The 26,372-nt window shown below is 31.5% G+C and overlaps 2 protein-coding genes across 6 annotated transcripts in view; one reads left to right on the forward strand and one right to left on the reverse strand.

Annotated features, from left to right (window-relative positions):
* Window positions 1-3,038: 3,038 nt before the first annotated feature.
* LOC145962860 (transcription initiation factor TFIID subunit 4) lies at window positions 3,039-11,262 on the forward strand. 2 transcript variants are annotated; one of them, XM_083084258.1, is made up of 10 exons: window positions 3,039-4,831; window positions 5,038-5,316; window positions 7,464-7,580; window positions 7,674-8,009; window positions 8,362-8,529; window positions 8,817-9,082; window positions 9,247-9,413; window positions 9,508-9,638; window positions 9,779-9,961; window positions 10,081-11,262. In XM_083084258.1, the coding sequence occupies exons 1-10, from the start codon at window positions 3,833-3,835 to the stop codon at window positions 10,357-10,359; spliced, it is 2,925 nt and encodes a 974-aa protein (XP_082940384.1). In that variant the 5' UTR covers window positions 3,039-3,832; the 3' UTR covers window positions 10,360-11,262. The 2 variants fall into 2 exon arrangements, with proteins under 2 accessions (XP_082940384.1, XP_082940385.1); XM_083084259.1 differs by having other exon boundaries at window positions 3,040-4,831; window positions 5,038-5,253.
* A 4,926-nt stretch (window positions 11,263-16,188) lies between these two features.
* The window catches only part of Twz (BTB/POZ domain-containing protein twz), a 28,115-nt gene continuing 17,931 nt past the window's right edge, over window positions 16,189-26,372 (reverse strand). For 3 of the 4 annotated variants that reach the window (XM_083084500.1, XM_083084502.1, XM_083084501.1), the window contains exons 4-5: window positions 19,849-20,054; window positions 16,988-19,151 (exon numbers count right to left, since the gene is read on the reverse strand). In XM_083084500.1, coding sequence (XP_082940626.1) covers window positions 18,643-19,151; window positions 19,849-20,054 — 715 coding nt within the window. In that variant the 3' untranslated portion in view covers window positions 16,988-18,642. The other variant, XR_014436039.1, reaches the window with a different exon arrangement.

Here is a 26,372-nt window from a genome sequence, read left to right on the forward strand (position 1 = left end):
TAATTGATTTTAAACCTAATTATTGCGCGCAATTAATTTTTACATTTTTACTTTTAAATAGATATATTTTAATATTATAAACTGCGTAATTACAAAATAATTGATATTTCTTAGATATAAACTTTTAAAAATATGATAAATAAAAAAATTTCTATTTTTTTTATATATGAAATATTTAAATAAATATATTAATTTGAAATGTTTTATAAAACATAAAAGTATCTGAAAATATTAATTAATAAAAAATTTTATAAATGTTTTAATTATTTTAAAATAAAATGGAATATTTTTTATAAGTATATGTATTATATATGTTACAATTTAAAATCACTATTAAATCACAATCAAAGAAATAAAACGAAACGAGAAATATGTATATTTTGAATATATATATTATTGATAAATAATTTATATATTGTTGCGTCCGCGGAACGCGTATATATATCGAACGCGCGCGCCACAATCGGCAAAATACATAGCATACGCTGACGCTCGTGCACTCGTAAATAATAACGCGATTTAAGGTGCACAAGAATTTTAATAAATCGCGAATAACATACAAGAATTCAGAATAATCGTAAAACGGATCACAAATAGACGCGCGTTCGCACAACTTGACAGCTGGGCTTAGACTCTCTGACAGTCGTTGTTTATAACAATATCTTGACAACGCGCGCGAAAACGATCTTCTTCGAAAGAATGCAACGGGTGACAAATACATTCAGCGGGACGGGACGCGGGGACGCAACAATATAATAAATAATGAATGTGATAAATAATTTATATTAATGACTTACATCATATCTTATTGATCCATCCACTTCCAAAACCTTCTTTTTTTTTTTGCTTCCTTCGCTCTTTTCTCGTGGCACTTTAATCCTCGTTGCACTTACACTTATTCACGAAAAGTTCCTCGTTGCACTTGCAATTGTGTTTAGAGAAAGAATTTGATAATATATGAAACGTCTCACATCACTACTTCATTGCTCAAGAGCCACTGAGCGAATGATCGTAAGTCAAGAACATTACCGCGGTACTGTTTATATCGCCAGGGTCGACTATGTAGAGAAAGAATTTGATAATATATGAAACGTCACTACTTTATTGCTCCAGGTACTGTGCGAATGATAATAAAGCCGTGTAACGTATTAACAATAGCGCGATACTGTTTATCAAAGTCGAACATGGTGTTATTGATAATACTCTCGTGTCGAAATATTCTCTGTAATATAAAATATTCGCGCGCGGAATATTAAATTATAGAAGTATTTTAATTTATTGATTTAAATTGATTATTTTTTAACAATTTATCATGGAGCCTTTCGTTATGCTATTTATTTGCATCTATAATTCGATTGTTTTACTTTGTATTCTCTCATAATCCAAATTAGTTTTAGATTTTCAAGTAGAACGATAAAGTAACACGGATGAAATATATTTGTGACTCTAGGTATTGAAATAATAATTATTGTCCGTAAAGATCGCAACGATCGAAGCAATTATTTAACATTTTGGATTCCTATCATTTAATCGATTCTCGATTAAATTGTACATTGTTTAATTAACAAGGATTGTTAAAATTTAAGGTATTGATCGAAATATAATTAATTCTAATATTGTTAATGAAATATAATAAGCATCAATGAAAGTTCATAACATAATTAAGTCTCTTATCCCCTTTTATGCATATTTTGTTTCAATTTTTAATCACGATAATGAATGATTGCGATTCGATAAAGATTTATAGTTGCGATACAGTTTTATGTCGTGAATTAATTTTTAATTAATTAATTTATATTAATATTTAAAGCAAATTATGTTTCGATACTAATCGTAATCGTGTTTAGTAAAAAAATTACAATACAATACGAAACGTTTCGCACCACTATCTTATTACTGGAGAGTCACCGTGCGAATGATGACAAAGCCGAAACATAGCGCGCTACTGTTTATATTTTATATTGCCAAAGTCGAACACCGTGTTATCAATCATTCGTTACCAAAATATTTTATATATTATAAAATGTACATTAACGCGGAATATTAAATTAATGAAGTATTTTAATTTATTGATTAAAATTGATTATTTATTAAACAATTTATCCTTTCATTATGCTAATTATTTGCATCTATAATTCGATTGATTTACTTCGTGTTCTCTCACAATCCAAATTACATTTAGATTGTCAAGTAGAACGATAAAGTAACACGGATGAAATATATTTGTGACTCTAAATATTATAATAATTATTATTGTCCGTAAAAATCGCAACGATCGAAGTAATTATTTAATATTTTAGATTTCTATCATTTAATCGATTTTCGATTAAATTGTATATTGTTTAATAACAAGGATTGAAAAAATTTAAAGCATTGGTCGAAATATAGTTAATTTTAATATTAAAGCTTTAACATAGCGCGCTACTGTTTATTTTTTGTATTGCCAAAGTCAAACACCGTGTTATCGATAATTCGTTGCCGAAATATTTTACATATTATAAAATATACGCTAACGCGGAATATTAAATTATAGAAGTATTTTCATTAATTAATTAAAATTGATTATTTATTAAATAACTTATCACGGAACCTTTCGTTATGCTAATTATTTGAATTTATTCGATTATTTTATTTTCAAAGTCAAATTCTATAATATTTAGTTTTGCATTTTAGAAGACTGACTTAGAGCGAGCTAAATAAATAAATAAATAAATAAATAAATAAATAAAAAATAAATAAATGATGTTGAGAAGAAAAAGAACAGCATAAATAAATAAATAAATAATAGCGTGGAAAGAGAGAACATACTAATATTTTTATATAATAAATTATTATTAATTAAATTATTTATATTTTTATTTATATTATTTATATTATCAGAGAGACATATATGTTACCCTCTGAGAACATTCGTGGACATTGGCTTTGTAGTTCATGTTCACGTTTTTAATGTCCACAGAGGGAGTATCGCAGGGATCACCTAAAAACGGGCCATGCACATCTCTCAGTCTTCTCTCTGGTACAACTAATTCTATTCGAGACCTCAGATCGAGAACTCGGACCGATTTCTAGTATCGTGGACACAGGCCTTTATTGGATATCGGATATCGTACGTCGGACATCGGAGGCAGTGTGAATCCTCCATTATCCTTCATCGAATAGAGGATTCTTAGTCCCGAAAATTTGTCTATTTGACAGCCAATCATGCGACGTTGCATTGACGCATCCTTTGTGCAAGAGCCTTAAAAAGGGAACCATCACCTCAGATTTGAGAACACACATAACCCGCAGAGGAGCGATTACAGGTTTCAGAGCATGCTTGTTTTCGAGCGCTCTCAAGTAACAAACAAGTCTGATTAAACGTGGTTCCGGTAAGAGACTCGAGGAAAAAAAATTGCGTCCCACTTGACGCACAATACTACGTAGGCCTGCATTATTATCGTAATAGATTTTTTATCAATCGCATGAACGCGGCGTGTCGATTGCATGTTCGAAGATGGCCATTTTGGCGGGTGACGTGTGTGCGCGCTATCGACAGCCATAACGCGACTCGTGGCGTTAAGGACGCGTAATTTCGGGCGACTCATTGAAATCGCGAGGGGTGACGCACGATCAGAAATACACGATCATCGAGAGTATTCGGGAGCAGCTCGGTGCCCGAGGATGGCGAGAATTTGGCGGTTATACCACCCGCTGGTAAACAGAGAACTCGCCGCGTACAAGTTTTCGCTGCGCTAAATGGGGCGGAGTGGGGGGGAGAGGCAGTGCACCATGGGAATAATTTGCGACAGGCGCACGCGCAATTCAGTTTACAGTTGGAGCTTGGAAGAAAATGGCGTCAGCTAAGTTTTTAGAGGAAGCTCTAAGCACGGATGTCGACGAATCCGCAGTGAACGCGATAGTGGGCTCCCTCGAGACGCAGCTTGTAACGTCGACGCCGACCGTGGCCGGCCATCAAGCGAGTCCCGCGTCGGTCAGTCAACAGAATCATCAGGTGAACAGCGCTATTTCCAACGGGGGCACCATCACCGCGGTACAGCCGCAGAAACATGGGGTTTCGAACGGCGGCGGTGTGACCACTGTGAATAGTCTAATGACTCAAGAGGTCACCAAGCCCATCACCACCAGCACTCTGCTGCCAGTAAACGTGGTTACCTCGAACGCAGTGGCGCCGCAGGTCATCACCACGCAACAGCAGCAACAGCAACAGCACACACAGCCACCAGGAATACCTCCTGCTGCCTATATTAATCAAGTGTCCACCACCAACCAGGTGTCGAGCAATCAGGCCACGCATATACCAAGCTTGACCAAGACGCACGAATCGGTAAAGATCATCTATCCCGGCGTTGGACAAGTTATAGCTACTACAGGGGTGGCAAATGCGAATAATAAGCTCACCTTTCCTGCCCAAACTGTTGGGCAGCTAGCGAACGGTACCTTAGGTATAACTTCGCAACCGGTACTGCAGACTACATCGAACGTTGTTGTTTCCAATGTCGGTTCTGTCAGTCAGACAGGTAGCCAAACAGTGACCGCAGTGAATAAGCCGACAGGCGCAGCTTTAGTGATTAAAACTAGTGTAGCACCCGGTGGCATGGTTTCCGTTCCAATGTCCGTTCCAGTCTCTGTGGCTGGCAATGCAGTCAGCACGGCATTGCAGGCCAAAGCTGGAGTTACTTCGACGATAGTACCCAGTAATGTTCAAATTCTCAATGTAAATACAATGCGTCCTGCGACACCAGTGGCAGGACAACAAGCCAATAAACAAGTTACTCCAAGAGTGGTTATTGGACAGCAATTGGTAGGAGCGAGACCAGGAGCTCCAGGGGTAAGATATTTTAATATTTATAAATATGAATAATATAGCAAAAAAATTTTTTTTTAATTATATAGCGTATACAAAATGGAAGGCATCGTGGAATTTTATTTTATGCGTTCAACTCTTTGCAACATGTAAAACTTCTGTTTTATTTATCATAAAATATAAGATACAATACAATAATTAATAAATGTGTTTTTGATTTTTTTCTCTAGATAACATTACAGGCGCTTCACGGTCTTCAACCTGGTACTCAAGGTCATCTATTATTAAAAACAGAAAATGGACAATATCAGTTATTGAGGGTAGGTCCAGCTCCAACTGCGGGTACTCCCACTGGTACTGCAGTTACGCCGAATAGTATAGCTGGCAATGCAGTAGTTGCTGCACCATCTCCAGGCACTACCTATCGCCTAACTTCAGTGCCGGCTGTAAGTAGGCTGAATACCCAGTTCACTGGCCCACCACTCGCCACCCTAAGAAAATCTGTTCAGGTGACGCACTCTTATACCTCTTACAAGACTCGATGTAGTGCTACTGTAGAGACTTCTTAGTTTGTGACTTTGTTTTCTGTGGAATGATGTTATCAGTACGCCAATATATTTTGTTTACAATTTATATTTTTCACCTGGCACATTTAAATTTGGATATTTATGATACAAGAATTTATTTTTATTGTTATTTATTTTTTATTTTTGCTTTATTCGCAAATAGTACATTATTATTTTTATAAACACCATATAGAAAATGTAGAAAAATTATATTTACCATGTAGAAAAATTATATTTGTAGATCTTAAAGTTCTTAAATACATATTTTGAATGCGAAAAATTTTATGATAAATTTTATTATCTATAATATCAATATCACTTTGACCTAAATGTTCTACAAATTTAAATTGCATAATTGATAACATCTCATTATTAGCTTACTTTTGGGATGCATTTCTCTTTGGTAGTATGTTTTGAGTTTCATGGAGTGTAATAAATGCATTAAAATTCAATATCTTTATCAAATATATTGCATGAATAATTGGTTAAAGGTGTTATGTATAGAAAGATTACATAGATTAAATAAATTCTTTTTAAAAAAGAGTATATAATTGTGTGAGGATATTTATACATCTTCTTTGCTTTTTTTTATAATTTTATACATATATTTATTAAAACTATTTCTTTATTCTTATATCTTGTAGTATTCGCATGTGTAATTACATTACTCAAATTTGTATAATACTCAACTTTACTTTCTACAAGTCTATTTTTGTAATTGAAATAGAAGTAATAACAATAAAAAGGTAAAATCGTATTACTATCACATATTCTTTACGTTAACAATATAATATTATAATTGATTAAGAAAGTTGTATTGTGTATGCGCATTATTTTTAAACGTTTAAAAAAAATTTTTGATGTATAATATAAAATTTGATGGGAGGTCTCTGTATAATGCAAAGAGTAAAGTAAAATGATTAATAAATATTATTTATTATCATGCATTATTTTTAAATAATAATATACATTTTTTATAATATTAAATACAATTATAAAAAAATTTGTAAAATACGAGTCTGTACAAGGTACAAGTGCGTCTGTAAAATATATTGTAATGAATAAGTTAATATTATCATATTTTCTTGAAAGATATAATGAGGAATATTTATTTATATTTATTTATATTTTTTTATTTTATATATCAGTAAAATATTGTTTATTTTTATAGTTATTGTGTATAAATATAAGAAAGTTACTTAAATAAATTATTAATCTGGATAATTACATTATATATTAAAAACTTATATATTAAAAATATATATATTAAAAACTTATACATTATACTTATAGTTTTCTCCAATAGTCAGTGAGTTAAAATTTTTGCATAGGATTATTTTTATTTTTAATTTTTAGCATGCATGTAGAAAAAATAGATGCAGTTTATCAGAAATGTAGTACCATACAATTTAGCAAAATTCTCCTAGTTGCATGCAATAAATAATGAAAATAGTTTGAACGTTATATTCGAGAAAATAATTTTGTATTTTTGATTCTGTTTTGAATTTTTTTTAATTTTAGGAAATTTATTTTATTTTTTTTTTTAATCATAGAATGTATAAAATTAATATTTAATTTGATGTTATTTTAATTGTTACATTAATTATATATACTATTATCGAGGAAAAAAAGAGGAAGAGAGAACAGAAACAATGTTATTATGTGCTGCAAGGATTTTCAATGATTTATTTTTTATAATATAAAATTTTCTTTTAATATGATTCTATTCTTTTATTATGATTTCTTATTTATTTTTAATTTATTTTTTAATTTATTTAGTTAATTTAATTTTTTAAATTTATTTTTTTGATATTTATATTTTATTATTATCATTTCTGCATGAAATTTATATCTTGTTATTTATATTTAAATATAAATATAAAAGTATTATATAACATTCTATGGATTTTTTTTTTTTAGAACACATCTCACTTTAGTATTTTGATAGTATTTCTATATATTGTAAAAGTATACATTTTATAACTACATTTTTAAAAGTATACATTTTATATCTATACATTTTTAAGCATATTTGCAGTTATTGTAATAAATATAAATAATAATTATTTTTTACATATGTATTGCTACAGACTGTAGCTCCTACTATTACTACATCTACTACAACTCCAGGAACAGTGACTACAGCACCTACAACTACTTCTGCACCAACGGCTACTACTGTTCAAACAGTTCAAACACCCGCACCAGTATGTTTGATAAAATTAAATTTAAAATAACAATTATTTATAATGTTTTATATGGTATATTTATATAAATAATATTTTTTTTTCTTTTTTTAGCGTCAAACTATTGATAATACCAAAGAAAAGTGCCGTAAATTCTTAGCAAACTTATTAGAGTTATCTAGTCGAGAACCTAAATCAGTGGAACGCAATGTCCGAACTTTGATACAAGATCTGATCGATGCTAGAGTTGAACCAGAAGAGTTTTGTGATAGGCTTGAAAAATTATTAAATGCCTCACCACAACCATGTCTCATCGGATTTCTAAAGAAAAGTCTGCCGCTTTTGCGGCAGTCGCTTGTCACGAAAGAATTATCCATAGAAGGAATAAAACCTCCTCCAGCCAATGTTGTTTTCTCCATAGCTTCAGCTGTTGTTCCAACTATCACACAGGTAGAATTAATTATCTATTATGAATTTTATTAATTCTACAAGAGGTATGCACAAAATGTGATAATTTTTTCTAAAGTATTAATTTTGGAAAAAACTTTGGGTACTTATAAAGAGAAATCTTCTAGAGAAATAGATTTTTGAAGAGGATATCGAGCATATATTTCTTTAAAATCGATCTTTTCTAAGATATTAATTTGTTATAGTTTATCAGAATCTATATTTATATCTATATAATTTAGTATTTTTAAAAGAATATGTAATATAATAGTAATTGTAATAGAGAAAAGAGAGGATTTTGCATCTCATTTATATCACTTTCTAGTTTGTAATTATATTTTACTATGTATTGTAGCAAACTCAATATAGACCTACAGTAGCCGCAACAGTTCCTGTAACAGCAACTGCGACAGCTACAACACAAGTAAGAGTAATGGCACCACTTCAAACAGCAGTAACAGCAGCAGCAGCAGCAGTAGTTACAACAGTTCCACGGCCTGCTCAACCTGTTCCACAAAGACTTGTAAGATAATCTTTTATAATCTGTTATAATATTAATGTATATATTTATCATGTCTGTGTATTACAATATTATCAGATATCTAACAAAAATTTGCATTTTTTTGATATCCAAAATAAAAGAATAATAGACCAGAATAATTATGTGAATTTAGTATGAGTTGATTAATTAAACTTCTTATATATGCTTCTTAATAACATATATTAATTATTTTAATATTTCTCAAAATTTATGCAAGATTTTTTACAATCTTTTGTTTTAAATGTACAATAAAAATTATATTATTTTAGGCTCGACCAGTAACAACAGTTGTTCGTAGCCCTGCAGCATATACTGTAAAATCGACAGTACCAGTAACTGGAATTCGACCCACTGCTCCTGTTGTGCAGAAGCCACCTATAGTTACAACAACGGTTGTAAAAACGGTCACGACTACAACACAAGGCAAAACAGTCAATACAACCACTACTGTTAATAAAGCCGTAGTGCCTTCTCTTGTTCAAAAACCGACTGCAAAGGAAAAAGAGAAAAAAACGTTTTCATCAGCAGGATATACGTAAGTTTTGTTTTCTAAAAATAATGTAGAAAAGCAATTATTGCTATTAATAAATTAATAAAAAATATAAAGAAACAATAATGAAACAATATTAATTTAAAGATAATGCATTCTGTAATTATTATAAACGTATAATAACGTAATCGTTGTATTTTGTTACATAGGGCGGATGATGATATAAATGATGTAGCAGCTATGGGTGGTGTTAATCTTGCAGAAGAATCTCAAAGAATACTTGGTTCTACAGAATTTGTTGGTACCCAAATACGATCTTGTAAAGATGAAATATTTTTGCATATGACACCATTACAACAAAGAATTAAACAAATTGGTAATTTTAGTTTTATCATTATTATTAAATTAATATAAAATGATATAAATATATAAATATATAGTTAGCTCTATATAAAAATATATTATTTTAGCATCCAGTCATAATCTGGAAGAACCAAATCAAGAAGTAGCAGCATTAATTTCGCATGCTGTACAAGAAAGGTTAAAGAACTTAGTAGAAAAATTAGCAGTTATTGCAGAACATAGGATAGATCTTATAAAGGTAATATTTAAATGGATTATCTTATTTATCTCAAATACAAATTTGCATCTCATTACAAACTAAAATAATTTTTTTTTATATAAATTAGCATTTTATATCTTTTCTCTCCGTTTTTGCAATATTTTTTTGATTGTTTTTAGGTCGATCCTAGATATGAAGTAACACAAGATGTAAGAGCGCAATTAAAATTTTTGGAAGACTTAGATAAAGTCGAGCGTAGGAAACATGAAGAACAAGAACGAGAATTACTTTTACGTGCCGCAAAGAGTCGCGCAAAAACAGAAGATCCCGAGCAAGCCAAATTAAAGGCTAAAGCCAAAGAGGTGATATATAAATACCTATAATTTTCCTTGTGCAATAACTTTATATGATATACATGTATTATGTGTTTATTTCAATTCTTCTTAATAGTAATTTATTTAAAATACATAAAATGTTTCAGATGCAACGCGCGGAAATGGAAGAATTAAGACAAAGAGAAGCAAATTTAACAGCTTTACAAGCAATTGGCCCTCGCAAGAAGCCTAAGCTCGACATCGCGGGATCGACCAACAGCACAGGGGGCACTCCTGGCACAAACGCATCAGCTAGCGGATTAAATAGACAAATGCCAATGAGACCACGTTTAAAAAGAGTGAATTTCAAGGATTTGTTATTCCTTTTAGAACAGGAAAAAGAAACGTGTAGAAGCACAACATTGTATAAATCGTACTTGAAGTGATGCACTGTCAAGGGCAGGAACTTTTGTGACCCGCCCGAAACCTGGCGCTCTATCCGCATATTTTGTAAGCTGGGCTCGATGAATCGCGTGACGTTACTTTATGCTGTAATATACAGTGTTTCATCGCGAATTGCATATTGCAATGAGATTCATTAGCAGTCGGCTTGGAGAATCCCACATATATTCAAATTAAAATTATTTCCACCGTGTCGATACTAAGCTTCCTTATTGTAAATGACTGAACATTTTTTAACTGTAGTATACATTTTTTAAATGTAATATAATAGTTCTTTATTTTTCAACACGAAATCGCATCAATGAAAGGAGCAATGTGTATGAGCACATGTTTCGCAATTAGTCTCTATATAGTCTTCGTGGCAAGGGAGAACGTTGTGTGTGGCTAAATACAGTGCTTCCTCGTTACAAAAAAGATTTTCGCTCCACGCTATACGCGATAACGCGAGTTATCTCTCCCCTTCTCTCCTCTCCCATTTTTTCGAGTGAGCAAACTTAATTCTTGTACTCTATTTTGCTCGATCATATTCTTGTCTCACGTTCGTCCAGAATTGTTCGGTCGTTGGCAAGATTTATGGGACAGTTCCTGGAAGGTAAACAAGTCTGCGCCCATGTTAGAGGATAGCGATCGATCCCGAGCAATAATCTTTTAACGAGATAACACTGTAGAAACATTGTTATATAATGAATACATGAATGCGCGGATGCATTAGGCGAATGAGTGTACATTGTCACTATGTATAGGCTCGCTACATTGTAATATTTGACCTATACTTTTGGACACTGTAGCGCTAGTGTAAAATAAGTAGGTTTTGTTATAATAGTAAATCGTATTTTTGCAAACTGTATAATGTAATAATAATACATGAGCACACTGTCCAAAAAGTATGGAATAATTTGTACAATATCTTACATATAATTACAAAATAATGATAATTTCAATGTTGGTACAACACAATATAGCTACTCTCCACTGAAAAATGGAATTGTTATCAGTATATTATGTTGTATATTGCGATCTACGATTTTCAGTGTTTATAAGAAATTAGCTGTTACGTTTTTTATTAAAGAAATATTTACAAAAATAAGAATAATCAATATTCTTTTGAGTGATGTTAATTTAATTATTTATATTACTCCTTCTCGAAATTGATGCGTGACTTCTGCTAATGATAAGATAAGCTTCCACAGGAAGTTATGCTTTGCATAATTGATTAAAATAAATTCAAAGTGAGTACCTGATTTACATGTAAAAACAATAACCATAAATATGTATGCGTGGGTGCCTGAGATCATACATAGAGGATAATGCTTAAAATATCGATTTTTATTAATTCTTTTATTGTATCAATATTTTATACTATCCTGTATGCACAGTATATTCTTTCAACACAATTAAGAAAATATTGCATACTTATGATTAATAATATTTGGACATAATATTAATCTTTGTATCTCACTTACATGTGTCATATCTCTCACATTTACAATATAATATGAAATTATCTGTGCAATATAAACTAGCACTTTTTTAATGAATTTTGTTAAAAATTGTGTTTTATAAAATAAAATTAAAATTTATATATTTTATATCATAGGATATTTTTATGAGGACATTTGTATCTAGATATTTTATTTCATATTATTTTAATTACTATTTTTTTGAAATATAAAATATATAATATTTCTCCTATTGTGTTGAAATATAAAATAATATTGAAACGTAAAATATATAATATTTTATATTTTATTTTAAGAAGTTTTGTATATTGTAATTACAGCAACATCATTTAATTTCAAGTACTCTTAAAGTATTATATTGATATATCACTTCTGTTATTAATCCACAATTGAGTGTTATAAGATTATATGGCACATTTATTTCATTATATTATTTATTTCATTATATAATATTTCTATTCTATGCTCCATGCCAAATAATTTATATCAATGTTAGCGTTTATTATTCTTACAATTTCTGTGCTTCCAATTTGGTTAAGAGAGAGACGGCACAGTAAAAAATTTATATATATATATACACACACACATACACACACACACACATACATACATACATACATACATACATACATACATATATACACACACATGCACACTTCCTATATTTCTATAACAATATATTCCAAGAGACATATGATTACGTTTTTCAGCTTTCAGATAATAATCAGAATAAGTAATGGATGTATGCAATTATCATAATATTTTATAATTAATTTATAATTAACATGATGTTGATTATTATTACATGCTATGTTTAATTGCTTTTCAGTTGGTTTTACGTAAAAAAAAGACTGAATGAATATAGTGTGTAGGAAAGATAGATATATGAATTGTCGTAATTTTAAAGATGTTATAGCACGATAATTCTGCACCACAGATTTTTATAATTGGGAAAGTAATATCATTGTGTTAAATAGAATCTCTCACTTCACATTTCATTAATACATATTCTGTGTGTATGTGTGTGTACATGTGCATATGCGTATATATAAATAAAATATTTCATATTTATTATTTCTTCTGTCATTGCGATTGATTTATTTTCGAAAGAGTTATTATGATTGAGAATTCAGCATTTAAAACACATTTATACATATATTGAAATTTAAATGTCAAAATTAATGACTTATTAATGTTTATTTGACTCGTTTAATTAATAATAAAGTCATTTATTGTGACAGAAATAATGACAATGTATATCTTGTGTAAATAAGTCATTTTTAATAATCGTATATTTTATTTGAAAAACGTACAAGTCGTTATTATATGTATTACTTTGTCGAGCATATCGCGTATAAGAAGTTTTCACTTAACCATTCTTCTCTTTGCAATTATTATATCATTTTTTACGATTTCGAAGCAAAACATAAAACCACGCATAAATCATAACGTTCTCTTTACTGCCAATAGGTAGAATATTAATATATATCTATAAATAGAAGAATATATAAAAAGTATAGCAGTACGTTACCCAATTTTGTGGTACATTATGATATTTTTATAAATTGTATTGAATAAGCACAGCAAGCGTAAGATAATAAAATATAAAAATGAATCTCTCGAAATATAAACTATATTTCTTCATTTTCTAATTAGACTTTTTGTGTGTGTGTTTCATTATTTATTAAAACGTCTATTAAAAAGAGAGATATATAATATAAACAGAGAGAAAATATATGTGTCTTTTATCCTTTTTTATATTTTTTTATCAAGCGTTTATGTTGCATTTTTTCTAGAGCATGCAAAAGTTTGAATGATAAAAAATAATCGATTGAAGAATTTTATAATTTCAACTGATTTTTTTTTAAATTGTATTTACTGTGTAACTGTAGTTCTCTTTGAATACAATTTTCTGATTAGATCTCGATAATGGATTTCTATATGCATTGTATATAAGTGTGAAAGTTTTCTCACTTACGATATTGTCATCTTGCTTACGATATCTCATAGATACATACGCGCGCGCGCGCGCTCATACACACACATACACACACACACACATGTATATGTATATATGTACATATATCGTATAAAATTTGTATTTTATTTCTTTTAATTATATTATTCTGATTATATATATTTTAGGAATCTATAACCATAATTTATTTTATTATAGTCATATCAGAATTATTATTATTATTGCTATTATCAGAACGATAATTATATTATTAATCATAACTGATGATAATTATTTGTTACGTATTTCCAAGTAAATTCTGGCAATAAGTGATTTTATTTTAGATTAATTTATAATTATAATTATCAATGTAATTATACGCACACAGTATGTCTGATTTAAATGGATATATGAAATTATTTCATAAGCAATTAAAAATGAACAAATTCTTAATATAACAATTGTTGAAATATTTGATAAATATAAAAATATCTCATTAATTTACAATCTTCCATGATTTTTCATGATCTTTAATGATCTTTTAGTAAACTATTGAACTCTCGTTTCAACCATTGTTATCACATTAAAAATTAAAAATATAGTATGTTTTAAACTATAAAGTTGATTTGAAAATTTTTTTCTTTACAAAAAAGCTAATAAAAAAATCATAAATAATCATATCATATAAATCATTTTTCAAAGAAAATAATTTCTATATGAACAATTTTTTATATCTTTAATTGCTTACGAAATAAATAATCTCGCATGTCCATTTAAGGAAGAGAATGCATTTGAAATTAAATTATTAAAATTCTTTTTAAATCTTAAAAAAATGGTTTTAAATATCTAAAGAAATATTGAAGATATAAGAATGACTTTGCAAATAAAAATTTTCGAAATTTTTGAAATAGTTTTCAAGATCATTTTCGATCTTACCTGTACTTTTTTTCTCAGAAAAATCATTAGTCCGTTTCGTATTTTTTTATTCTATTTAAGGATAAATAAATTATGATTTAATCCATTCCGTTTAAAGAAATAATTGTATTTTTATCAAAAGTTACGACTGATTAAAAGTGTCAAAAAAGTTGACTTTATTGAAATTATAATAAAAGTTCAAAAAGACTATTTTGTCGAAAGCAAAAATCAAAATAGCTAAATATGGGAAAGAAAATTATTTAGATATATTAAACCAATGTTAAGGAAAAGAAACAAAGTAAATTTTCTATATGATTTTGTAATTGTATTCTTCTCTCTTAAATCAGACATACTGTGACAGACTTCTATTAACATAAACTGATCAAATGCAATAACTTTAACTATCAAAAAATAGAGAAGAAATGCTATTGCTTTAGAGCAATTTATTCTTTCTCCACGATGTTTCAATCTGAACTAAATAAATTTTATTACTCACTTTTTTAAGACATGTAGAAGAGAATAATATATGAGACGATAATGATAATTATTTGTTTCAGATTAAAATAGAATAAAAAAAGAATCGAAGATATATTTTATCATTGCTTATAGAGAAAAAGAGACTGGATAACTAAGTGTATTAAAAATGAAAATCTCAAAAAATTGCAAACAAATTCGCACCTATACATATATAATTATCCTTTGATATTTCATTTTCTAATAATGTAATTTTTGCTTTAATTTATTTGAATTGCTTTTGCACCATCTACAAGAGTAAAAACAAAGAAAGCGTACAATGAAATCCAATGTAAAATATAATAAAATATTGGCCTTGGCCTCAATTTTTAATACGGACAACAAAGGATTTTGTCCGAGGATATCCTCGAATTTCGAATATCCTGTCTTCCGCGTAGCCGACGGCTATTCCGCTTCGTGTCGTCTATCGAAGGACCCGGCATCAAGGTGACCAGGGCGATCCAGAAATGGAATATAATCAGCTCGGCGTGGAGGAGACAGATAGAAAGGGAGACGGAAGCGCGGAACGTCAGAGAGAGAAAGGAAGGGGGAGAGAGAGAGAGAAAAGCGTTCCGCCGGGTGGATTCGAGGGATGACAGCCTCGGGCTGTGAAACCCTCGGGCGACGTGGATATTGAGTTCATAGTAACCATGGAAACGGGGCCCAAGGGCACGACGTTTGTGCGCTTTATCCCTTATTCCCGCGGTTACGTGTGATCAACGCGGTCCCAATGAGCTCTCTTGCTACGCTTCTCGCGTGTGCGTTTCTCGTTCTTATATAATCATCATCAGATTGGTCGAGACATCCGATCCTTCTTCTCTTTACACGTATTTATTTTTATATAGAAAATAATAATGCAATTAATTGAAACATTGATTGAATAGTATCATTATTTATAGCCTTGCGTATGTCTTGCGTTTTACAACTATTATCATCATATACATATACACACATGTACACACATACAATTTTGATAATATATATTTGATAATTTTATTTTTAGAAATAAATTCATAAAAATTCTTAAAAATCATGTACATAAATAAAAATATCTTAGATATTCTCATGTGTCGGCTGTGATTTTGCTAATATAAAATTAATTTTTAATTTTAAGGAAATTTGCAATTCTCTTTTTACGAATGATTTTTTTAAATAAGTATTTTTTCAGTATTTATTTTTACAGCGAAGCTTTTCCGTTGCAATCTGATCGCGGTTATTGATGTGTTAAATAATTCACATTTATGCATCGACATATTTCAAGAGATTTCATTTGTTGGACAATAAAAAAATTTGTTACACGGGATTGTGCAAAGAATAATTGAACTAAAAAAAAGATAAAAAAGTAAAGAATTGAAGGAATCTTACTCACTGTCTTGTAATAAATTTGTCTGATTTCCATGTTACGTCCAGCGATTTTGTTTGACTAATAATTTTATTGTATGGAGCAAAATTCTTTCGCTTCGGGCGCGACGCAACGTCCATAGCAATCGAGAATTGATTGCGAGTGACAATAATTTCGCGGTCTATACTTTTACTCGCTTCTCGAATAGCAAAATTATTGTCTCTTTATTTTCTAGAGAAAAATCTAGATTACTCGCCGTTAACGATACTGCTATTTTTTCTACAGAGATAGTGGCAATCAAACTACGACTCGCACGTCGTTATGTGTTGCAGAAAATAAAAATAACATACATTTCACTAATCTCTCTTAAATGTTGGAGGAGATCGATGCGTATGAAATAATAAGATCGCTGCACTTTCCTGAAATGTAAAATAAACATTTTATTAGATTAATTGCGTGGAATGATACTTATATAAGAAGGTTTCTTAGCAATTATATAGTTCGGGTTTTTCTTATAATTTTCTTCGTGAAAATGTCGCGTTTTAAAGAACATATATAATTTCTCGTCGATGCTTATATCTCGAAAGGATTTAATATCTTTTTCTCACTCCTTAGCTCTCTTCTCTCATTTATTGGATTATATTATAGATTATATTATCTCAATGAAAACTTAATTTAGTTGACTTTCGACACACATAATCAGTATGTGTAGTATCGTTATTTACTTCTCTTTACACTATGAATAATGATTTTAAGTAGAATATATGTATATTCATACTTATATATAAGTATACTTATATCTATATATGCGTATGTATATACACGTTTATTCGCGATATTTACAGTAATTAATATGGCATTTAAATACATATAGATACACTTTATTAAATAATAACAATGTTAAAAATCGGCGCATCTGATATTCTCAAACGCAAGTCGCAGATCGTAACACGAGGAACGAACGATGACATTTATAATTAGGCATTTCATTCTTAAATAGCATTAAAAGCGTGCGAAAGACACAGTGTATGACATATTGTTGATTAACTTTTCCAAGCTGCGTTATGGCTATGTATTTCATTTCAGTGAGACGTGCATTTTTACACAATGAACGAAAGAAAAGTATATGGAATAGCGTATACACGATTAATATATTGTGTGGCTTAGGCTCTTTGCTGTGAATCACACGATACATCGTTGCCGATTATTAGGCTTGCTATACGCTGTTTGGTCATTGCTTTTTAGATGTGATTCAATGGTATGATCGTCGTTAACGGAAAATATATCTACTCAAATAACGTCCACTTAATTATTATTTATTTTTAAACATATGAGCAATAATTTACATTTCTATCACGATCAATCAACAACGATCTATCTAAAACCACATCTAAGCTCTTATTGAATAACTATTGTAACGCCTTGCAATCGTCGCAACTGCAGATAATTATTGAATATTTATTTCAAAATAACATTCCAATTTATCTCAATTTATTATTATATTTACTATTGTATCTGTTTCTTTAATTTTTAATTTTATATAAATTATTAAATTTATATATTACAAATTTATTAGTATAATTAAATTGTAATAGATTTTATTTACGTGATCGACGATTTTATTGATTAAAGTGATCGATTAAGTATCTTCTGTGTCAGCCATCTCGGATCAGAACGTCAGAAATACATGCAAATAATTTTTGCATATATTTCTGACGTTTTTACGTACACATAAGCGAGATCATCTGTTTGATAAAAATGCTTTGAAATGAATGTAAATCGTGAAACTTATTCGCGCACATATTTCCCCATTGTCCAAGATATTTGACGTAAGCGTCGAGAAACTTCAATATACGTTTCAAAGACTTTCGTACCGTATTTTTTGGCATCAAACTGCGGTTGCGACTGTCAGCCTTCTATCGAAGATGCTCCGTGTGTATTTTGTTCAGAATAACACCATATTATCCGCGATGCAGTCTTGAGAGATCCTCCTGGACAGTTGCACTCACTCTGGATCATAGTCGCGCTGCAGGCAACGGATCGATCTGGAGATCGTTTTGCGCTGATGCGCCGTGCTCCGTCAGGTGTTGACGGATTGCCTGACGAACAGGTACTCGGAGAACTGCTGGCCCTCGACGCCGCCGCCGTTGCTCGCGATCACCCGGAAGCCGGCGTTCAGCAGTCTGGTGATCGCCTGAACCGAGTTAAGCTTGCAATAACCGTTGAGCGGAAACCTGATTACGTGACGAGCGTCCTGCTGATGCCAGGCGACGCCGGATCGCGCGTCGATCACCGCCTGCGTCGTCTCCGGGAACACCTCGTCCAGGAGGGCCCGTCCACCCGACAGCATCACCCGCTCGCCCAGATCCGGACTCACGTGTAACGCCACGCACTCGTAGCTGCAATTGCCGTCGTTACCGCGCATCTTCTCGGGATCGCGATTGCAAGGCCCGGTGGTGCAAGCGGTGGTGCCGCGACCGGAACCGAGCTGACCGGAAGGCGGCGGACTCGGCGACGACGTCGTCATCATCGTCGTCGAGCCGTTTTTTATGCGTTCTTTCTTCATCTGTTCCAGTTGCCTGCACATCGCTGAAAGAGAGATACGATTTATGTTCAAAGAGCATCGTCTTACGAAGAAGGATCGTTATTCTCTCAGGATCCTCTGAGGATTTAGCGATATTGACAAGTATCTCATTTAAAGATTGCAACGTTTCTTTTCTGATAATACAAATAATATTTTATTTCTCGGATATATATATTTGATAAATTATGAAAGTATTTTGGAAAAGTGTCTACGTAAAGTCAGATTTTTATTGAAATGAAGTGTGTACGTTGATTATATTGTCCTGAGGGAACAATTTCCTTATTTCCATTGCCTTATTTCTATCTTTTTATAGCATTCAAAATTCTGTATTATTCCTGTAATCCAGTAAACAACTACTTTAGAGTTTGTTATTACTTACTTCTATTACAGAAAGCTACGTATTGCGCAGTTGGAAGTCGGTCGAGAAAATTAGAAGAGAAATGATATACATATTGCTCTCTATGCGATATCGCGATTAATTTACTCGAGTGATCTCTCGTCACTCATGAAAACTCTTCCAATATTTTACAACCGAGATTTTTTCTTTATATGATGTGTTACATATATACACATAAAAATATGCTACTCTGATATATTAAAAAGAGGCAAATCTTAAAAGATGAAAATATGAAAAATTTTTAGATGTTATAAATAATTAAAATTAATGAAAGAGGGAAACAATTAATTGAATAATTAACTTACGAGCAATATCGAAGTATCGCGCTTCCTCTAGCAATAAATCGAGATCGGCAAAGTTGTCGGGTATCAGTAACCGGGAATTTCGCATAAAATTGAGTATGTGTCGGAACATGCCGCCGTCTCTATCGATAAAGTAATGTTGTTTTAGCGAATCCAGAACGATGGGGATGCTGCCATTAAACAATTTCGCTAGTCTAGATTCCGGATACCTGAAAGAAATTACAAGATTTTTTAAAATAAAATTATCATATGTGAAAGTCGCAACTTTTTACAGCCTATAAGCATTAATCATGACACACATACATATTGGTAACCAGAAGTGCGCTCGAGAAAGTCTTAAAGATTTATGCAAATTTTGAATAGATTAAAATATTATCATAATATCTGTGAAGATAAAATATTGTTATATTCAAACTAACGGAATTCAATAGTATAGACATTTGCATCCCGTATTCAACGACGTGAGAATTGCGTTTTCTATCGACCAGCAGTTAACTGAGTGTTGGCAGGTGCTGATACTTTGGTCACCTGCCGAAATCGCTTCAGGTAGCATGTAGCTTCAAATGATGGCTCGTACAAGCAGCTGTTCATTGAATAAATTTCGACACAGCGCGTGCGCACGTTACTTAAGTTAGTAAAACTTAGCATACACAATTATGTAATATTATAATCATTACGAAAAATCGAGTAAAATGTATCATGTCATTTTAGATGCGGAACTTTTGATGTCTTATAAATTATATATTTGTATTTATAATATATAATATGTTCTCTTTAATCTGTATAGATAAAAAAAAGAAGAATATGATAAAAATAATTTCTTCGGACAGAGAGTAAAATTGAATTATTAATAAAATCCATTAGCTAAAATTATTTACTGAAAGAATTCTGTTTAATACAATTTAATTAAAAGAATTGTTTATTATTAGCAGAGAATATAACGAAAGAAAAAAAATATGCAGAATCCTATCAAAAATTGTTACGCATGAGTGAGGATACAACAACAGATTCGTTTACTTTGTAAAAGCTTAGAATAAGAACATGCGTACAAAATGTGCTTCAGTAAATATGCAAATGCACGCGAGTGTGTCCTATAGCGACGGGTCCATTGCATCGTGTCACTTTTTTCGGCTTCTTTAGAAAGTGCTCGTAACATTTTTGAGCGCATTTTACAGCACACGTTTGCGAACACAATTTCAAAGTAGGCTGCAACTAATTTTTTTATTATATATCTTAGTGCCTTTAATAAGATACCTATCGTACTTCGGAATTATATCCCAAAATAATGAGATTAATGTCACATTTCATTACGCGCCTTTTTGATCTCGCTTTAAATTCAAGCAAAGAAACTAACAAGAAAATTCTTATTCATCCGTACAGAAAGATTAATTAAATAAATTTAATTTAATTATCCAAAGACATCTTATTATCAATCATATCATGAAAAAACACATTAGAACTAGTATGAAAAGAAATCTGCATCAGATCTCTCATTTGCAATTTATTAAAATGTACATTCTCTAGTTTCTCAATTCTTTTCTATCAGCTTCATAATAATAAATCGATTTTGTATCAAATATCTTATTTTAATTTCCTAAGATTGTACTTTTTATTATGCATTATTTACGTGCACCGTAACAAAGATTGATAAATTTCTTATTTCAACGATAATATACTTGAAAGTAATTTTATGTAAAATTAAAATTTCCTCGATGTAAAGTTAATAACGTAAAAATTCGAAAGTTCTTGGTTAGCTCAATACCATGCGCTCAATACCATGTAACAAAGGTTAATAATGTTACGACCTCGAGCATTGAAACGAATCGCTCTCGTGAAATCCATGTCAATCAGCTTCACGCACGCGTTTGCTCCGCGTGTACTCACGGATAGTGCCCCGCGTGGATAGCCGAAGGTCATCGTAATTTAGCATATAATAGACGAGTGCTCTGGGAAAAGGACGGGATAAAAGAAAAGAAAGGGCAAACGTGGGGAAGAGGATGGATAGAAGGTACGCGGGTGACTCTGAGGACTGTGAAGGGACGTGAGAGGAAGAATTGGTTCTCCTCTTCCCCGCGTATCTCTCGTCGGTGCGTTATGGTACAACGAGGGGGAAATACCGAGGTATAGGTACTCGGTACCCCCTCAGGCCGGTTCCCATACCTTCCACGGCGATAACATATAATAACGTCGGGCTCGTGGAGCCTGTGGGCGATCTGACTTTAGCGAGGAAGAGAGAAGAGAAGATACTGCGGGGTAGATACGAAGCTGTATATACATATACAGATATAGAGTGGCTCTCTCCTCTCTCTCTCTCTCTCTCTCTCTCTCTCTCTCTCTCTCTTTCCTTCTTCCTTCCCCTTTTTCATTCTTCGCGAGTTTCTCTCTCTTTCTCTCTTTTGCGATCTCGCTTTCTATCGACTTCCCACTGGGTATCTACCTACCTTGGCCCAAAAGCAGAGAAAGAGAGAGAGAATTGCAACGTTGTCAGGATAGAGAAATGAAAATCGCTGGATTTTACCTCAAAGCCTGCGCGAAATTTTATACGGTATAGTTAATTTTCCATAGAATATCGAAACGAGTTATTGTAAGGGAAACTTCACTCTTCCTCGACGTGCAAACCCGTTCCTTTTCTTCGCGATTGCCGCAGGTATGTTAAAATTCACACTATAATTTCGGTCAGTGAAGATATGAAAATGACACACTTTCTATTTAAATGGATATCATGTTTTTTTTTCTTTTTAATAATCTCTTTCATCTAAAGCACAATCAATAAACTCCTTTTATGTTTAATTGATGCATTTAATGATGCAATAATAGATTTTTTAAATAAGTTGTAAAAAATTGAAATAGTTAATCAAAATTTAATTTTTTCATTTTAGGATTAATTCTAGTCATTCTGATTCTCCAATCCTTCACGTTTTAATTTTTAGTTCTACAGACAAAGACGTAACAAGCGCTAATAGCTATGGAAACAAGTGCTAATAGAAATGGAAATGGAGAATAGACAAGGGGGAAGGAGCTTACGTAATCCGCGTTAAGAAACAGAAAATAAAAGAGAAAGTGCGAAAGTGATGCCACTATGTCTCGACAAGCGTGAAGGAGACGCGCTAGGCCAAGGGCCAGCGATGTTTGTGGAGGTCGAGGCGACCGAAGAGGGGTGATAGCGGGGGAGGAAACGGTACCAGGGGCGGAGAACGAGTACCGTGATTACCCGCGGCGATTTCTTGAGCTCACCGACCAACCGAGGTCCGATCCCGGGTCAGATCCGTTCGCTATGGGAAAACGCTAAACGATCGGCTCACATCACTCAGATTCCGCTCTGCTTTATATACACGATGTATCCAAAGTTGCGCATCCTTTATCAAATTTCTTGATAATTTTCGGATCGATATTTTCTTGAAAATATCTCATGCCCAATTCTATAAATATTCACTTAATTAATAGTAAATTAATATACAAATCTGTAGCGAAAAAGCAAGAAAATGTCAACTCCTGTTTAGCAGTTTGGTAGATGATAACTACAGATTTTGTTTTAACGAGATTTTAAAATGTGTATTTGTGAAAATGTTCAATCAATTAAGAAATTTATATTATAAAGAAAGAAATTTTTCTCTTTTATTATATTTTTAACTTTTGTTTTAAGGATCTATATAATATCGTTATTTTTGGCGAATAAAAAAAATTTTTGCTCGACAAAAAAACCTTTATTCTCACCGTTTTGTATGATAATCTTACGTAGGAGAAATGTTTTAGGTAAAATGAGCACTCGTGTGTGGCTCGTCGTTGTATATTCAGGACATACGTGTGAGCTCGAGAACGAGACACGTCCGTCAAGACATTCCGTTAGATCCCGCTAAATTATACGTGTCGGACTAGAGGGTGCGGAAATGACGACTTAGTACTTCACCATAGGATACCCTCGAGGCCTTATGAGGCCTCGTCGACCAGCAGGATGATCGACGATGTTTTAGGGATTATGTGATACCGGAAGCGTGGACTAATGATCGGCTATTACGTCATTTCTGTAAACGCTTGGTAGAAAATGTCGATACAAAACGATTAATCTTCTGTAAGACACGGGAATTTCGCGGTAATTTATCTTTGATCAATATTATTAATAATATAGCGAATTAAGAATTTTACACAATGAAATATGTAAAAATAATTATCAAGAAAATCCTTGATTGTAATTTTATGAAAAATATTTTATTTACAAATAATAAATATCAATAATAATGTGATTGTCCCCATGTTAGTAAAGTTTTCACAATATTTTAATCCATGTAAAAAAATTGTAACATTGCAAATATGATTCTATCTCGTCCTATTTAATATTAATTATTGACAATTAATATTAATTGACAATCAATTGACAATTAATATTAATTTATATATATTAATATTAATTTGTAAACAGATAATTAATTTGTTTCGCTAATATATAATTTAATTAAAATAATTAATTATAGATTGATTGTAGTATTGAAAAAATAATAACTAAGAAAATACATTAGTAATATAAATATGAAAACATATACATTATACATTATAATGTTATATGAAAAATCAACAACGTTATTGTACTAATTGTATAATATATTGTATAATGTGTGTAATACAGCGGCATAAAAATTTTCGTTTATTCTGCATATTCACAAGAGAATTGTATTAAGTGAGTATTATATTTTTGGCGTATAAATCAGAGCTACGAGAATTATATCGCATAAATAGACATTTGCTAATTAACATCGCGCTAGGTTGGTCGGTTGCTACGGGATAATAAACGTTTAGCGTTATTTTGGAATTGAAATTGCCGATTATACACCGATGATTGAACTAAATTAATCAGAGGTATGAATTTATGATCCATACACATTATATTGACCTGTTTGCTTCACTATAACGTCGTACGGTATAAACAAGGCACCTAAATATGCGCGGTCTAATAGGAAACTATTCGCACGACTATTCAATCTATCACGTTTAATTAACCAATCGTGAATATTTAATTACTTACACGCCGCGTTTTAAACCCTCCTATGTTCTTGATGTATATTGTATTTAATTGATATTTTATTTTTTAATCTAGCAATATTTTTCTATTAACAATAATCAAGATTTTATTTTTTTATTTCAAGAGATATTCTTGATTATAATATTTTTCACAAAAGTGAGAGTTTTTTCATTTAGGAAGACACAAAAGTTAAAATACGTACATTCTTAATGGATATATCTTATATAATTTTCTCAATTTAATTTTCCATATTTTGAATGTCTTCAAAATTTCAAATTAATTTATTATTGCTATATTGTTTTTGTAAAAAATTAATCCCATTATTTTTTTATTTTCTTTACATATTCTTTCAATTATTTCATTATAAGATAAATATTTTGTACATAATATGTTGCATATTTATCGCCTTATTCAATCATTGCGCCTTTTCTCGAAATGCATTATTGCTTTAGCCCGAGGATATCTCTCCGGCGATCGTTTCGTATCATAGTTATTATTGTTATCTTCTTGTCACATGTTTCTAGAGCATCGTTAGCTGGCACATTAGTTGGCACGCATAAATATCGGCACGAGTCCCGATGCTAGAAATGATTATCCTAAGTACGAACTGCGTCAATGCCGTTAGGCGATTGCGATGATTTAACCGCTATAAGTCAATTGCACGAGTTGCAACGCCACGATATGTGAAATATATAGCATTTTCTCTCTCTTTCTCTCCCTTGGCACGATTTTAATATGAGAGCAAATTATCTAATTGACGCGCTTATTTCATTACAAGATAATTATACCCAAGCTAATGGATGAGCGGTATAAACACAATGATCACCAAACATGGATGAAATACATTGCAGATCTATTTTGTCGAAAATGATAATCTTCAATATTACTCCTGTAATATTCTGACGATATCATTATGAATACAAAGCAATGACAGAACGTGTACTGTCACATTTTCCTAATTGCATCTTTTTGCGATTTGCTTAAGAGAAAATAATTGTTCGAATTTTATATAATTCACTAACTGAATTTTTTGTAGAATTCGAATTTAAGTGTCGAATAAACAGAAGACAATTAAAATATTTTCAAATTAAATCTTGAGCAAAGAGATATATGGCTTTGTATCGAAAATAAACTTTCTTCTTCGATCTTCTTTTGTGATCCATTTATTTCTTAGGAAAAATACATTATCGAATGACACCGTTGCTTTCACGCTAATATGAATCTATTATATCTGTGCAATTTATACGCATTTGCCACGCACGATGCAATCGATACTTTCGATAAAATAATAAGGTCATATAATGAGGGAGGACGATGCAACTCAAGCGTGATGCGATAGAGATGGCGGGTGGACAAGTCGTCGCGATTCTACGTGATATTCATTTTGCGCTCATGCTCGACACGCCGGCGACACTTATTCCGACATTTCTATAGATTAAATCATGACTAGCGATGCACGCCGTAACGGTTCATAGGAAAACGGACCTGCGCTCCACTAACTCATCTAACGATA

The sequence above is a fragment of the Camponotus vicinus genome, unplaced genomic scaffold (genome assembly GCF_025532165.1).
Source record: "Camponotus vicinus isolate PSW18456_S1 unplaced genomic scaffold, iyCamVici1.0 SCAF_12, whole genome shotgun sequence".
NCBI classification, from domain to species: Eukaryota; Metazoa; Arthropoda; class Insecta; order Hymenoptera; family Formicidae; genus Camponotus; species Camponotus vicinus.

Bases quoted from the DNA above. Each gene is read 5' to 3' on its own strand.
- LOC145962860 (XM_083084258.1), top strand. From the start codon at position 3,833: ATGGCGTCAGCTAAGTTTTTAGAGGAAGCTCTAAGCACGGATGTCGAC. The intron at 9,083-9,246 runs GTAAGTTTTGTT...TTTGTTACATAG, and splicing joins TTTTCATCAGCAGGATATAC to GGCGGATGATGATATAAATG. The intron at 9,414-9,507 runs GTAATTTTAGTT...ATATTATTTTAG, and splicing joins ACAAAGAATTAAACAAATTG to CATCCAGTCATAATCTGGAA.